General features: G+C 49.4%; 1 protein-coding gene across 1 annotated transcript in view; it reads left to right on the top strand.

The window, feature by feature from the left end:
- FANCB (FA complementation group B) overlaps nt 1-14,887 on the top strand; it is a 60,142-nt gene extending 45,255 nt beyond the window's left edge. The window contains exon 9 of the mRNA XM_089682975.1: nt 14,375-14,887. Coding sequence (XP_089539101.1) covers nt 14,375-14,786 — 412 coding nt within the window. The 3' untranslated portion in view covers nt 14,787-14,887. The remainder of the gene's footprint in view (nt 1-14,374) is intronic.
- Nucleotides 14,888-16,378: the final 1,491 nt, after the last annotated feature.

The following is a 16,378-nucleotide window of genomic DNA, read 5'->3' as shown; positions in this document are numbered from 1 at the left end:
ATTGGGACATCGACACAATTCTAACATTTTTGGCTCTATACACCACCGCAATGGATTTGAAATGAAACAAACAAGATGTGCTTTAACTGCAGACTGTCAGCTTTAATTTGAGGGTATTTACATCCAAATCAGGTGAACGGTGTAGGAATTACAACAGTTTGCATATGTGCCTCCCACTTGTTAAGGGACCAAAAGTAATGGGACAGAATAATAATCATAAATCAAACTTTCACTTTTTAATACTTGGTTGAAAATCCTTTGCAGTCAATTACAGCCTGAAGTCTGGAACACATAGACATCACCAGACGCTGGGTTTCATCCCTGGTGATGCTCTGCCAGACCTCTACTGCAACTGTGTTCAGTTCCTGCTTGTTCTTGGGGCATTTTCCCTTCAGTTTTGTCTTCAGCAAGTGAAATGCATGCTCAATCGGATTCCGGTCAGTTGATTGACTTGGCCATTGCATAACATTCCACTTCTTTCCCTTAAAAAACTCTTTGGTTGCTTTTGCAGTCTGCTTTGGGTCATTGTCCATCTGCACTGTGAAGCGGCGTCCAGTGAGTTCTGAAGCATTTGGCTGAATATGAGCAGATAATATTCCCGAAACACTTCAGAATTCATCCTGCTGCTTTTGTCAGCAGTCACATCATCAATAAATACAAGAGAACCAGTTCCATTGGCAGCCATACATGTCCACGCCATGACACTACCACCACCATGCTTCACTGATGAGGTGGTATGCTTAGGATCATGAGCAGTTCCTTTCCTTCTCCATACTCTTCTCTTCCCATCACTCTGGTACAAGTTGATCTTGGTCTCATCTGTCCATAGGATGTTGTTCCAGAACTGTGAAGGCTTTTTTAGATGTCGTTTGGCAAACTCTAATCTGGCCTTCCTGTTTTTGAGGCTCACCAATGGTTTAGATCTTGTGGTGAACCCTCTGTATTCACTCTGGTGAAGTCTTCTCTTGATTGGTGACTTTGACACACATACACCTACCTCCTGGAGAGTGTTCTTGATCTGGGCAACTGTTGTGAAGGGTGTTTTCTTCACCAGGGAAAGAATTCTTCGGTCATCCACCACAGTTGTTTTCTGTGGTCTTCCGGGTCTTTTGGTGTTGCTGAGCTCACCGGTGCGTTCCTTCTTTTTAAGAATGTTCCAAACAGTTGCTTTGCCCACGCCTAATGTTTTTGCTATCTCTCTGATGGGTTTTTTTGTTTTTTCAGCCTAATGATGGCTTGCTTCACTGATAGTGACAGCTCTTTGGATCTCATCTTGAGAGTTGACAGCAACAGATTCCAAATGCAAATAGCACACTTGAAATGAACTCTGGACCTTTTATCTGCTCATTGTAATTGGGATAATGAGGGAATAACACACAGCTGGCCATGGAACAGCTGAGAAGCCAATTGTCCCATTACTTTTGGTCCCTTAACAAGTAGGAGGCACATATGCAAACTGTTATAATTCCTTCACCGTTCACCTGATTTGGATGTAAATACCCTCAAATTAAAGCTGACAGTCTGCAGTTAAAGCACATCTTGTTTGTTTCATTTCAAATCCATTGTGGTGGTGTATAGAGCCAAAAATGTTGGAATTGTGTCGATGTCCCAGTATTTATGGACCTGACTGTAAATAAAAATAGTACTTTTTGCCAGCTTGGCTATTTTTGGCATCAACAATCAGCAATAGAGAGAGATTGCTGACAGAATTCGATATATTGTGAGGCAATGGCTGGCATGAAGATTCTCACATACACATAGTGAGGGGCCCCAGGGTTTATGACTGGTGTGGAGAAAACAAACTTTTAGTTTTCCCAGAATCATAAAAATTTCAGTTCAGGTAGCTGGAGCCCAGATGTTTTGTAGGACTATGGATGGCATAAAACTTCCATTCCTAGGTGCAACTTGTGAAGTTAACTGTGGGGTGCTATACATGTCCACGGCCGTAGCCCTTTTCTATGACTCCCATATTCTGCTGTGATTTGGAAAAGCCTGGACTTTATTAGGCTCAAGCTAAGGTAAGACAGGGTTTCCCTTTACAGTGAGAAACAGAAGTATTTGAACACCCTGCGAAATTGCAATTTCTCCCACTTAGAAATCATGGAGGGGTCTGAAATTCACATTGTAGGTGCATTCCCACTCTGAGAGACAGAATTTAAAAAAAAATTCAGGAAATCACATTGTATGATTTTTAAAGAATTTATTTGCCTTGCACTGCTGAACATAAGTATTTGAACACCTGAGAAAATCAGTGTTAATATTTGGTACAGAAGCCTTTGTTTGTAATTACAGGAGGTCAAACGTTTCCTGTAGTTCTTGACCAGGTTTGCACACACTGCAACAGGGATTTTGGCCCACTCCTCCACACAGATCTCCTCTTGATCTGTAAGGTTTCAGGGCTGTTGCTGAGCAACACGGAGTTTCAGCTCCCTCCAAAGATGTTCTATTGGATTTAGGTCTGGAGACTGGCTAGGCCACTCCAGAACATTGATATGCTTCTTACGGAGCCACTCCTTGGTTATCCTGGCTGTGTGCTTCAGGTCGTTGTCATGTTGGAAGACCCAGCCACGACCCATCTTCAATGCTCTGACTGAGGGAAGGAGGTTGTTGCTCAAAATCTCACAATAAATGGCCCCATTCATCCTCTTTAATACAGTGCAGTCATCCTGTCCCCTTCGCAGAAAAGCACCCCCAAAGCATGATGTTACCACCCCCATGCTTCACAGTAGGGATGGTGCTCTTGGGATGCAACTCATCCTTCTTTTTCCTCCAAACACAACAAATGAAGTTTAGACCAAAAAGTTCCACTTTGGTCTCATCTGACCACATGACTTTCTCCCATGCCTCCTCTGGATCATCCAGATGGTCATTGGCAAACTTCAGACGGGCCTGGACATGTGATGACTTGAGCAGGGGAACCTTCCATGCAATGCATGATTTGAAACCATGACGGCGTAGTGTTCTACCGACAGTGACCTTTGAAACTGTTGTCCCAACTCTCTTCATGTCATCGACCAGCTCCTCCCTTGTAGTTCTGGCCTGATTCCTCACCTTTCTTATCATCAGTGATACCCCACGAGGTGAGATCTTGCATGGAGCCCCAGTCCGAGGGAGACTGACAGTCGTCTTTAAGCTCTTCCATTTTCTAACAATTGCTCCAACAGTTGATCTATTTTCACCAAGCTGCTTGGCAATTGCCCTGTAGCCCTTTCCAGCCTTGTGGAGGTCCACAATTTTGTCTCTGGTGTCTTTTGACAGCTCTTTGGTCTTACCCATGGTAGTACTTGGTGTATGACTGACTGTGGAGTGGACAGGTGTCTTTAAAGTGATCAGACAGGTGCTACTAAGTTAGATTAATGAGTGGAGTAGAGGTGGACTTTTTAAAGGCAGTAACAGGTCTTTGAGAGCCAGAATTCTTGCTGTTTCTTAGGTGTTCAAATACTTATGTTCAGCAGTGCAAGACAAATAAATTCTTTAAAAATCATACAATGTGATTTCCTGAATTTTTTTTTTAATTCTGTCTCTGAGTGGGAATGCACCTACAATGTGAATTTCAGACCCCTCCATGTAACGAAGTGGGAGAACTTGCAAAATCACAGGGTGTTCAAATAACTCTGTTGCTCACTGTATATGGAATCTGGTTCCTGGCTTTAAACGATACTATCTATAGGTAATAGCACACCATGCAGTTTAGTGGGCAGAAGATTTGGTGGTGGTTGCACCCCCTACCATTTTGTATCTATATCTTCAGCTAATGATTTTGAATTTGGCAATTTTTTCCTCCTATTGTCAGGAATGGACTAGCCAGCAATGGTGGGACTCACCTGCCTTTTGATCTGCAGTACCAGGGCTGGCCAGCGGGTGCTCCCAGCAATCAGAGACTCAACTTTGCAGCCAGCTAACACCTGGAACTGACGACTCGGTGCCCGCAGTCTTGCCAGACGACTTGGTGCCCGCAGTCTTGCCAGACGACTTGGTGCCCGCAGTCTTGCCAGACGACTCGGTGCCCGCAGTCCCGCCAGTTGACTCGATGCCCGCTGTTCCGCCAGTTGACTCGATGCCCGCTGTTCCGCCAGTTGACTCGGTGCCCGCAGTCTTGCCAGACGACTCGGTGCCCGCAGTCTTGCCAGACGACTCGGTGCCCGCAGTCTTGCCAGACGACTCGGTGCCCGCAGTCTTGCCAGTTGACTCGATGCCCGCTGTTCCGCCAGTTGACTCGGTGCCTGCAGTCTTGCCAGACGACTCGGTGCCCACTGTCGTGCCTGGTGACTCGGTGCCCGCCGCTTCGTCTGGGGGCCCGAGACCTGTTCCTCCGCCCGGGGGCCCGAGACCTGTCGCTCCACCTGGGGGTCCGGCGCCCGCCGCTCCGCCTGGGGGCCCGAGACCTGTCGCTCCATCTGGGGGTCCGGCGCCCGCCGCTCCGCCTGAGGGCCGAGACCTGTCGCTCCGCCTGGGGGCCCGAGACCTGTCGCTCCGCCTGGGGGTCCGGCGCCCGCCGCTCCGCCTGAGGGCCGAAACCTGTCGCTCCGCCTGGGGGCCCGACACCTGTCGCCCCGCCTGGGGGCCCGATGCCTGTCGCCCCGCCTGGGGGCCCGGCACCCGCTGCTCTGCCTGGGGGCCCGGCGCCCGCCCCGCCCGGGGACCCGATGCCGGTCGCCCCGCCCGGGGACCCGATGCCGGTCGCCCCGCCCGGGGGCCCGGTGCCGGTCGCCCCGTGCCGGTCGCCCCGCCCGGGGGCCCGGTGCCTGTCGCCCCGCCCGGGGGCCCGGTGCCTGTCGCCCCGCCCGGGGGCCCGGTGCCTGTCGCCCCGCCCGGGGGCCCGGTGCCTGTCTCCCCGCCCGGGGCCCGGTGCCTGTCGCCCCGCCCGGTGCCTGTCGCCCCGCCCGGTGCCTGTCGCCCCGCCCGGTGCCTGTCGCCCCGCCCGGGGGCCCGGTGCCTGCCGCCCCGCCCGGGGGCCCGGAGTCCTGCCGCCCCGCCCGGAGGCCCGGAGTCCTGCCCGATGTGCCTCTGCCCGGAGTCCTGCCCGATGTGCCTCTGCCCGGAGTCCTGCCCGATGTGCCTCTGCCCGGAGTCCTGCCCGATGTGCCTCTGCCCGGTGTGCCGCTGCCCGATGTGCCTCTGCCCGGTGTGCCGCTGCCCGATGTGCCTCTGCCCGGTGTGCCGCTGCCCGGAGTCCTGCCCGGTGTGCCAGTCTTTGATATCCCGCCAGTTACCAGACCCGGGCGGTGGAACATTTTGCCCAGCTAGGACTGTTTGGAGCGTCCTGAGGCCGCTCCTTGAGGGGGGGGTACTGTCAGGAATGGACTAGCCAGCAATGGTGGGACTCACCTGCCTTTTGATCTGCAGTACCAGGGCTGGCCAGCGGGTGCTCCCAGCAATCAGAGACTCAACTTTGCAGCCAGCTAACACCTGGAACTGATTATGCTGGGGTATTTAAGGGATGGCCAGACCCACAGACTCTGCCTTGGTGTTGTGTTTCTCTTGGGCCCTGTATCCTGTTCCTGCTCTCTGTTCCTGTCTGATTCTCTGCTGACCCTGCTCTGATCCCTGGCTTGTCTGACCATCCCTCTGCCTGACCCTCTGTACTACGCTGCCTGCTACCTGTTCTGATCCCTGGCTTGTGACCCTGACCATCCCTCTGCCTGACCCTCTGTACTACGCTGCTAGCTACCTGCTGAACCTGGCCTGTGACCCCGACCAATCTCCGCTTGCTCCCCCTGTACCTACCTGCCCCATTGATATTGACCCGGCCTGCCTGACGACGCTTGCTTGTATGTACTGTTATCTGTGGGTGGTTGGTTTGGTTTGTTTGCACTGTATTATGTTTAGTATTGCACTGCGTTTATGTTTGTATTGTTAGTGTTAATAAATTATATTGTTTATCACATATCTGAAGTCTGCGTTTCCCTGCGTCAGTCACACACCTCTGGTCACACCTGGGAGCCCTGACATTACACCAAGGCAAATCCTGACCAGAAGTGGCTGCACAGGGAAGCCATCTTGGCTTGTTGCTGGGAAGGATGGATCTGGATGAGGTTGTGTATTTATCTCTGCTAGTGTTTGATGACAGGGAGTATGCTTATCAAACTCTGAAGGAGTATCCCAGGGATCAACTACTAGAATGTATACGGCTCGCTCATGTTCTAGTAGATCAGGGCACAGAGTTCTCTGAGGTGCAGCCTTTGATTGAGGTTTGTGCTGAGTTGGTTTCATCTGGTTCCCCCGAATGCAGGGATGAATTTTTGCCACCATTTAGTGCAGACCAGGTAGAGTCCCTGGTGTGGTTATTAGAGGATGATGTGGGTTACTTTCTGGAGCGTTATTCCACATGTTCACCACAGACACTAAGAGATTGTATAAACGCAGTGCAGTCTTTGGTCAGACAGGCTTTGTGTAAGCTCAGCTTTGTTCAACCCATACTGCAGACATGGACAGACTTGTTACACCCAGCCTCAGTCAGCTTACAAAGACCCAGTCCTGCTTCTAACTCTACTCCTGTATTCCCACCAGCTCCTCCAGTTACAGCCCAGTATACTTGGCTATCTACCGCATGTCAGTACCCTGTTCCCACTCGCTGCACCTATCCTGCCTTTAACCCTGTAAAAAAGCCCTCTGTAGCAACTGCTCCCTCTCCTGTTCCATCCTCCAGTTTTTCTCTGTCTCCAGCTGCTCCATTCGTTTGCAGACCTGCGTTTACTTGCAGTGCTCCAGTAGTTAAAACCAGAAAAAGGCGAAAATTCTTTCCAACCAATACCATCCTGCCAGTATCCAAACCGGTGAACCTGCCTTCCGTGACTCAGCCTGAAGCCTCTACTCAGCCTGAAGCCTCTCTTCAGCCGGATGCCTCTCTTCGGCCTGATGCCTCTCTTCGGCCTGATGCCTCTCTTCGGCCTGATGCCTCTCTTCGGCCTGATGCCTCTCTTCGGCCTGATGCCTCTCTTCGGCCTGATGCCTCTACTCGGCCTGAAGCCTCTACTCGGCCTGAAGCCTCTACTCGGCCTGATGCCTGCATTCAGCCTGATGCCGCTACTCAGCATGATGAACTGATCCAGCCTGACGATCCTATTAGGCCAGTTGACTCGATGCCCGCTGTTGATCCAGATGATCCGGTACCTGATCCAGTGCCCGCTGTCGTGCCAATTGACTCAGAGCCCGCTGTCATACCTGGTGACCCGGTGCCCACTGCCTTGCCAGATGACGCGGTGCCCGCTGGCAAGCCAAATGACCTGATGCCTGGTGACCCAGTGCCCGCTGTCATACCTGGTGACCCGATGCCCGCTGTCGAGCCAGACAATCCGATACCTGATGACCCGGTGCCCACTGTCGTGCCTGTTGACTCGGTGCCCGCAGTCTTGCCAGACGACTCGGTGCCCGCAGTCTTGCCAGACGACTCGGTGCCCGAAGTCTTGCCAGACGACTCGGTGCCCGCAGTCTTGCCAGACGACTCGGTGCCCGCAGTCTTGCCAGACGACTCGGTGCCCGCAGTCTTGCCAGACGACTCGGTGCCCGCAGTCTTGCCAGACGACTCGGTGCCCGCAGTCTTGCCAGACGACTCGGTGCCCGCAGTCTTGCCAGACGACTCGGTGCCCGCAGTCTTGCCAGACGACTCGGTGCCCGCAGTCTTGCCAGACGACTCGGTGCCCTCAGTCTTGCCAGTGGACTCGATGCCCGCTGTTCCGCCAGACGACTCGGTGCCCGCTGTCTTGCCAGACGACTCGGTGCCCGCAGTCCCGCCAGTTGACTCGATGCCCGCAGTCCCGCCAGTTGACTCGATGCCCGCTGTTCCGCCAGTTGACTCGATGCCCGCTGTTCCGCCAGTTGACTCGATGCCCGCTGTTCCGCCAGTTGACTCGGTGCCCGCAGTCTTGCCAGACGACTCGGTGCCCGCAGTCTTGCCAGACGACTCGGTGCCCGCAGTCTTGCCAGTTGACTCGGTGCCCGCTGTTCCGCCAGACGACTCGGTGCCCGCAGTCTTGCCAGACGACTCGGTGCCCGCAGTCCCGCCAGTTGACTCGATGCCCGCTGTTCCGCCAGTTGACTCGGTGCCCGCAGTCTTGCCAGACGACTCGGTGCCCGCAGTCTTGCCAGACGACTCGGTGCCCGCAGTCTTGCCAGACGACTCGGTGCCCGCAGTCTTGCCAGACGACTCGGTGCCCGCAGTCTTGCCAGACGACTCGGTGCCCGCAGTCTTGCCAGACGACTTGGTGCCCGCAGTCTTGCCAGACGACTTGGTGCCCGCAGTCTTGCCAGACGACTCGGTGCACGCTGTTCCGCCAGTTGACTCGATGCCCGCTGTTCCGCCAGTTGACTCGGTGCCCGCAGTCTTGCCAGACGACTCGGTGCCCGCAGTCTTGCCAGACGACTCGGTGCCCGCAGTCTTGCCAGTTGACTCGATGCCCGCTGTTCCGCCAGTTGACTCGGTGCCCGCAGTCTTGCCAGACGACTCGGTGCCCACTATCGTGCCTGGTGACTCGGTGCCCGCCGCTTCGTCTGGGGGCCCGAGACCTGTTCCTCCGCCCGGGGGCCCGAGACCTGTCGCTCCACCTGGGGGTCCGGCGCCCGCCGCTCCGCCTGGGGGCCCGAGACCTGTCGCTCCATCTGGGGGTCCGGCAGCCGCCGCTCCGCCTGAGGGCCCGAGACCTGTCGCTCCGCCTGGGGGCCCGAGACCTGTCACTCCATCTGGGGGTCCGGCGCCCGCCGCTCCGCCTGAGGGCCCGAAACCTGTCGCTCCGCCTGGGGGCCTGTCGCCCCGCCTGGGGGCCCGACGCCTGTCGCCCCGCCTGGGGGCCTGACGCCTGTCGCCCCTCCTGGGGGCCCAGCGCCCGCCGCTCTGCCTGGGGGCCCGGTGCCGGTCGCCCCGTGCCGGTCGCCCGGTGCCTGTCGCCCCGCCCGGGGGCCCGGTGCCTGTCGCCCCGCCCGGGGGCCCGGTGCCTGTCGCCCCGCCCGGTGCCTGCCGCCCCGCCCGGGGGCCCGGTGCCTGCCGCCCCGCCCGGGGGCCCGGTGCCTGCCGCCCCGCCCGGGGGCTCGGAGTCCTGCCCGATGTACCTCTGCCCGGAGTCCTGCCCGATGTGCCTCTGCCCGGAGTCCTGCCCGATGTGCCTCTGCCCGGAGTCCTGCCCGATGTGCCTCTGCCCGGAGTCCTGCCCGATGTGCCTCTGCCCGGAGTCCTGCCCGATGTGCCTCTGCCCGGTGTGCCGCTGCCCAATGTGCCTCTGCCCGGTGTGCCGCTGCCCGGAGTCCTGCCCGGTGTGCCAGTCTTTGATATCCCGCCAGTTACCAGACCCGGGCGGTGGAACATTTTGCCCAGCTAGGACTGTTTGGAGCGTCCTGAGGCCGCTCCTTGAGGGGGGGGTACTGTCAGGAATGGACTAGCCAGCAATGGTGGGACTCACCTGCCTTTTGATCTGCAGTACCAGGGCTGGCCAGCGGGTGCTCCCAGCAATCAGAGACTCAACTTTGCAGCCAGCTAACACCTGGAACTGATTATGCTGGGGTATTTAAGGGATGGCCAGACCCACAGACTCTGCCTTGGTGTTGTGTTTCTCTTGGGCCCTGTATCCTGTTCCTGCTCTCTGTTCCTGTCTGATTCTCTGCTGACCCTGCTCTGATCCCTGGCTTGTCTGACCATCCCTCTGCCTGACCCTCTGTACTACGCTGCCTGCTACCTGTTCTGATCCCTGGCTTGTGACCCTGACCATCCCTCTGCCTGACCCTCTGTACTACGCTGCTAGCTACCTGCTGAACCTGGCCTGTGACCCCGACCAATCTCCGCTTGCTCCCCCTGTACCTACCTGCCCCATTGATATTGACCCGGCCTGCCTGACGACGCTTGCTTGTATGTACTGTTATCTGTGGGTGGTTGGTTTGGTTTGTTTGCACTGTATTATGTTTAGTATTGCACTGCGTTTATGTTTGTATTGTTAGTGTTAATAAATTATATTGTTTATCACATATCTGAAGTCTGCGTTTCCCTGCGTCAGTCACACACCTCTGGTCACACCTGGGAGCCCTGACACCTATCTGGACTTAGCCTCAGAAGGAAGAGGTAACCGTATCCCAAATGACGCAGTACACTGCTGCATTCCCACAGCTATCTTCCACAGACAGACAGCCACAAGAACTCAGTCAGCACCTGAGTTATAGTAGCTCCTTTTTTAGACATGCACAACCTCAAGTACCTTACTGGGCATCCGCTTGCTAGCACTGGCAGATCATAGACGCAAGGGAGCTGGAATGAAAGAGCCTTGTAGCATGTGTTTCACTGACTGCCTGTGGGAAACACCACTTGGGGTGATAGCTGTTCCCGTGTCCCAGAGCAATGTCCTACAGTGTATAGACACCACTCTCCTCATCTGACTTTGGCTCCATTTCAGGCATGCACTTGTCTGTCAAAAGCAGATTTTTTTGCCTTTATGTCTGAATTCTTTGGAAAACATTGAACCTTGAAAAGACTATAATGAGGCTTACCTGTAGGTACAGTGAATATCTCCTAAACTTGCGGTGTTTAGGAGATATTCACACAGGATGCAGCCAGTAACTTCACCAGAGCATGTGCTCTGAAGGGATGGCATACCCATGTCGTCCCTTCAGAACTGTATGCTGTAAACTGTGACTCCTGTGCGCATACACAGGAATGACGTCACCACGGCTTGGCCATTCAAAAAAACAGTTGGTCTTTGCTGAAAATATAGTTGAAAAATATACCAAACCCATGAACACTTCTCATAAATTTATAAAAGCTACAAAAATGACTAATTCCCCAGGTAAAATGGAAATGTCTTTGTAGTTCTCTGTGAGAGCGGCAGAAGCAGGGTGGATCTGGTACCACAGTGCAGCGATGTTGAAGCGGAAATAAATATAGGAAGCCAACCCTGACTCATGACACCATCAGACTCCTCACCAGGAGTGGCCAGTTCCAAGAATGCTTTAGAGAAAACAAGACCTTCAGCATCAATGACGATAGATTAAGGTTTATAATACATTTAGCATAGTGGGCAGCAAAGTGAATGCCACATTCATCGTATGTGCTCCCCACACCGCTATTCCAGATGTTACTACTACTTGGCAGACAAAGTAAATTGGCCCTAAAGGTACCCTACAATCAAAACCAAAAATTAGTCTTAGATACAGCCTACTTGCTCAGTACTTTTTTCATCAAGACATTGCTGTAGTGTGTTAGTAAATGTCACTCCACTTTGTTGGACATTATATAGTATTGTGTGATTACAATAAAAATGTAATCGCAGATACTCATGGGTTTCTACTCACCTGTAGCTTAAAAGATGTAATTATGAACAGGTGCATTCTTAATCATTTTAATTTTAATGAGTTCCTGAAACATATAAATACACATTTTGTTTTAGGATTTTTAAAGGGTTTGTGAATTAAGTGGCCCTTTTAAAGTTTTACTTGACAGCTATAAACTGGCAGAAATAGAAAGCTGAATGTCTCTTAGTATTTGCATTAGTCTGAGCTGTTTGTTTACTCCATGCTATTCCTAGAAGAGAAAGGTAAACTTCAGAGAAAATTTATGATAAATAAAAAGATCTTTGTAGTCTTCACGGAAAACTTGTCTGCGATACCTGCCGCGCTGAATAATCACCAGTGGATGTCATGCAGAGTTCCTTACCTGCTTCTAAATTAAATAAAACTACTTGAAGTAATCAAAATAATTTGATTTATCTGTATTCGATAAAACATTTGAAATGGAGAAGTTTGCCTAGGAGTTTGCCTGAGGATTTGTTTTAACTTGTGGTTATACTGTGCTGTGTTTTCAAACAGGCAACAATGCTAAATAGTTATTAAAAATTATGTATTAAGTGATCACTGACACCAGAAAAAAGGTACACAGAAATGTTAGTGTAATACAAAATAATTAATCACTAAATAGGTTCATAGGTTCTAATGCTGGAATGGGTATACTTTGTCTTTTTTAGGACTCTGTTTCACTCCAGCAATCTTTGCATTAGCATATTCAAGGGCTTTACTGAGCTAAAAAAAAACCTAAGAACTATGCCACTCAACAAGTAAAATTAGTCTGCTAATGCTGTGCAGTAAATTGTTGGTATATGAGAGTCTACTCAGTTTTTCTTGATCCATGTGTTATAAAAAATACAAAACAAACCGGTTCAGCAGACTGATTGTATGGGTGCTTGATAGGACTGCAGCCTCTTTTTAAATGATTCATTGCTTTGCAGCTTCCCTTTCTTGCACCATTGCCAGTGGACAAGGCTATGATGAGCTTATTCAGAGAGTAGGATATGAACCTGGATGATGTTTGCACAAGCTCAGGGCCATTTAGAATTCGGTCATAAGAGGAACTATAGGAATTTAGCTACAAAGGCAGCCACGTGTAGAAGAAGGACAAAGTAACAATTATCACCTCTCAGCATATTCACTGAGCCAGCTTACTTGCAGAATGTTCTTGTTGAACTAAAACATGCAACACCTCCCATCACCACAAGCCAGCCAGGGCCAGTGATGCGTAGATGCCAAGACCCAATTTAGTAGTGTCAGCAGTTGTCAGTTAATTTTACTAGAAACACTAAGCACATTTAAGGCTTTTACTTAATACAAAACTGTAAAAAAGAAATAAGAATAGATACACTGTATATGAATATTTTTTTTTAATCCTGTAATTGTAGGTGACTATTACAGTATTAAACAGAGGTGCTCTGTCATATCCAATCTTCTGTGGCCTTTGCATGCTGTGAGGTGTTTATAAACAAACCTCATAGCATGTCTTTGCTTATGTGTAATAGCTGTCATGGTGATCATTTGACAGGGAACCACACTGGTTCGTTCCCACTTGTGTTAGAGACCACATCGGTCAGCCACAGCTCAGTCTGGCAGATATCACCTATCTGTTAAACAGAGAGTGTAAACTGATGTCAGTTAAGCACAGAGCATGGTGATGGGGAATGTTAATCTACAATTGGGAAGCAGTAAAATAATTCTTCGTTTCACACTGTAGATTTTCTGTAGACAATTGCCAGTTAGTTTTAGGGAATAACATATATGATGCCAGAGGCCTCTTAAGTGCTGCACAGTTCACTGTAAATGTATTTAATTACAAGGGATTGACAGTTAGCAAGGTTTTATAATGCTAAAAGTTTTTGTCACTAGCCATGCACAATAAATTGCTTTGGAGGAGAGATGAGAGATGAAAAATAATTTAATAGGCTTCCTTGTACATGTTCCAGTTGACCTTTAAATTAAGACGTAACAGGCAGAGGTAACAGCAATGCCAAGGCCTTCAGTGTTTCATCCAGATATAGCAGTAGTGCACTCAGGTCATTCCCATTATCTTTTACATAAAAGTAGAACTAAACCCACCAATTTAAGGGTTCCCCTAAATAGTTACATTCAAGGCATGCCGTCAGTGAAAACTGTAATAGTTGCTTGTGTTCTCAGTCGAACTGTTAAGCCTTCAAATGACTGGTGTAATAACTGAGCACGTGTGCAGTACCATGGCAACTGCGGATCAAACAGAGGCTAAGATGGCAGTTTTCTTGACTGTAAAAATTAGGAGGGTTTAGTTCTGTTTTAAACTTGTGATCTTACTTAGCTGTTAATATCCTAGTGTGCTGTTCACTGTTTCACCATTGTAAGCTCATTGATTTCTTACACACAGCCTGATTCAACATGGCCTGGATTTTCTGAATTAGATGGAGTACATATGGGGGTGGAGATACAACTGTGGTACTGGGGTCAGCTACAAGATGAAGTACAGCAGCAGCTGATTTTATGTAAAAAACTCATAAGGGCATGCTGCATGGGTAAGTGAAGAATAATAAATGGGCAGCACAGTTAGCACTTCCGTCTGGCAGTACTAGGGTTGTTGGTTTGAATCCCAGCCACGGCACCTCCTGCCTGGAGTTTACATGTTCTCCTTGTGCCTGCATGGGTTTCTTCTGGGTATTCCAGTTTCCTCCCACACGCCAAAGATATGCTGGTAGGTTAATTGGCTCCTGTCTAAATTGACCCTAGTATGTGTATGTATAAATGTAAGTCAGGGACCTTAGATTGTACATCCCTTGAGGGTTAGGGACTGATGTAAATGGTAAATGTACTATATATATATATATATATATATATATATATATATGTGTATATATATATATATATGTGTATATATATATAGTACTGTGGACTTTATATATATATATATATATATATATATATATATATGTAAAGCGCTGCGTAAATTCATGGCGCTATATAAGTACCTGAAATAAATAAAAATAAATCAAATAAATCAAAAGATATCAAAATGTACAGCTTTAAAATATGGGGTATGTTGACCTTTTTTATTTTTTTTTAAATAATTCCACATGCAATGCTGGTGCTGATATCCATTTTTCTTCTCTTTTAGAAATAATATTGTCATTCTCCAGTGCCTACACAGTCTGAAATGCATTCTTCCTCCAACATGTGTGGTAAATGTAATGAAACCGGGCAGTAGGAATAATCTTGCAAGAGACTTGGCGTGCTCTCTGGAGGAAGAGTTGCTTGCCCACAGAAACCTGGTGTCTGCTGCAGAAGCTGAAGTTGAAAGTGAATTGACCCTGAGGTGCCCCACAGATAATAACATCACATACACAATGAAATCTTCTGACAGGAAAGAACAAGCACAAAAGTGCAGAGAAGACCTGGAGATGAAGAAGAAGCAGATCAAGCTGGGGGATCATCTAACTACTAGCAGTGAGCTGTACAGGCGCAGTGCACTGACTGTTGCCCAGCTTCAGCTGAACTCAGATTCGCTTATATGTAGAATAACAAAATAATCAAATGTCTATGCTTAACTTGTTTTGTATTTTGCATATTGCATATAATTTGGTTGATCTATAGTTTTAATATTGTACCAGTAAAATGTATTTTATACTTACTTGGCTGTGATTTTTCATTGAATGGTTTAAAGTAGATCTGTGGACTTTTTTAAAATCTGTTGCAACATTTATTTATAAGAATAAATTTTCTCTTGGTCCACCTGCAACGTCCTTAAAATACCCATTGAGCCTGCTAGGCCCACCTAATCCAGCTTTCTATGAAGGTGTGGTAACTATGCTGTACTGCTCCTGAATTGCCACGGTCATAAAGACTGTGCTTATGCTACAGTAGTATGAAATAATGTTGCAGGGAGTGTGGCTTTCAGTATTGTCACAGCTAATTCACAAGCCTGTAGCTTTTCTTTATTATTTTTTTTTTAATCGGATTTTATTTATTAGAATTTTTTTCTATACAAATTAAAGATATATATACAAATGTAAAAAAAAAAGACACAACTTAGGGCTCGTTCACACTAGGCTGTTTTGCCAGCGCTTGCCAAACGCCCCTATAGCGTTTGGCAAGCGTTGGTCCGGCGTTTGCGGAGCGTTTTTTAACGCTCGGCAAACGCCGCATGCGCGGTTTAGTGGCGGTTGCTAGGCGTTTGCCAAGCGTTAATAACGCCCCACAAACGCCTATAATGCAGTTTGAGTGGTGTTACCGCTCCGCAAACGCCTCGCCCGGCCGGGCGTTTACGGAGCTGCACCATAGACGAGAATAGGAGGCTTCAAAGCCTCCTGACTCGTCCAGAGGCGTCCGTTTTGCCGCAACGCGACGCAAACGCTCCCGTTAGAACAGCACCATGTGCTGTAATGTGCAGAATTGGCAGAGGCGTTTGGGAAGCGGTAAAAACGCTTCCCAAACGCCTCTCTGCCGCCTGCACACAAGGCTAGTGTGAACGTAGCCTTAAATAATAGAAAACCCTGTAGCTTTTCAGTTAGCACCTGACCACATCTAGCCTTGCTACTGCTTTCTGGATCGACAGCACTGCATCTGTTGCTAAAACTCTTCTACTGTGAGCTGCAGGGGGAAGGAGTGTGTATGGAACACAAATGAAGAAAGATAATGCTTTCACATGTTAACTGGATTCGGGACTTGTTTAGATTATATTTATTAGGACCTGTAGTTAACTGTTTCTCGCCTGGCCTGTTGTCAATTGACGGACAAGTGGGAGCTTCCTAGATCATATGACGCCCACCTAGTCATGCACTCCGTGTGCACCATAGTGGCCATGCTTCAGGGCGATCTGACATCTGTTGGGTCCGCGGGATACAGTGGATGACAGAACGGTATATCAGGCCGGTGCCAGTATCATGTAATAAAAAAGAAAAAATGTTTAAAGAATTGAAAAAAATACCTTTTTTTTGTTTTTCCACATACTGCTACTAGTCAGTGTCCCTAATCACCATCACACCAGTTCTGTGATTACACTGTACTACACTGGTGATAGTATGTAAAAAAAAAAAAAGTGGAAAAAAAAATTAAATTTTTTTTCATTTTTTAAAAACATTGTGACAAAAAATTTACAACTTCAAAAAACTCGCCATGCAAC

The sequence above is a fragment of the Staurois parvus genome, unplaced genomic scaffold (genome assembly GCF_062004578.1).
Source record: "Staurois parvus isolate SC_StPar_1 unplaced genomic scaffold, SC_StPar_1.0 ptg000299l, whole genome shotgun sequence".
NCBI classification, from domain to species: domain Eukaryota; kingdom Metazoa; phylum Chordata; class Amphibia; order Anura; family Ranidae; genus Staurois; species Staurois parvus.
Note: the sequence above shows the minus strand (reverse complement) of the source record. Positions and strands in the feature narration are given on the sequence as shown.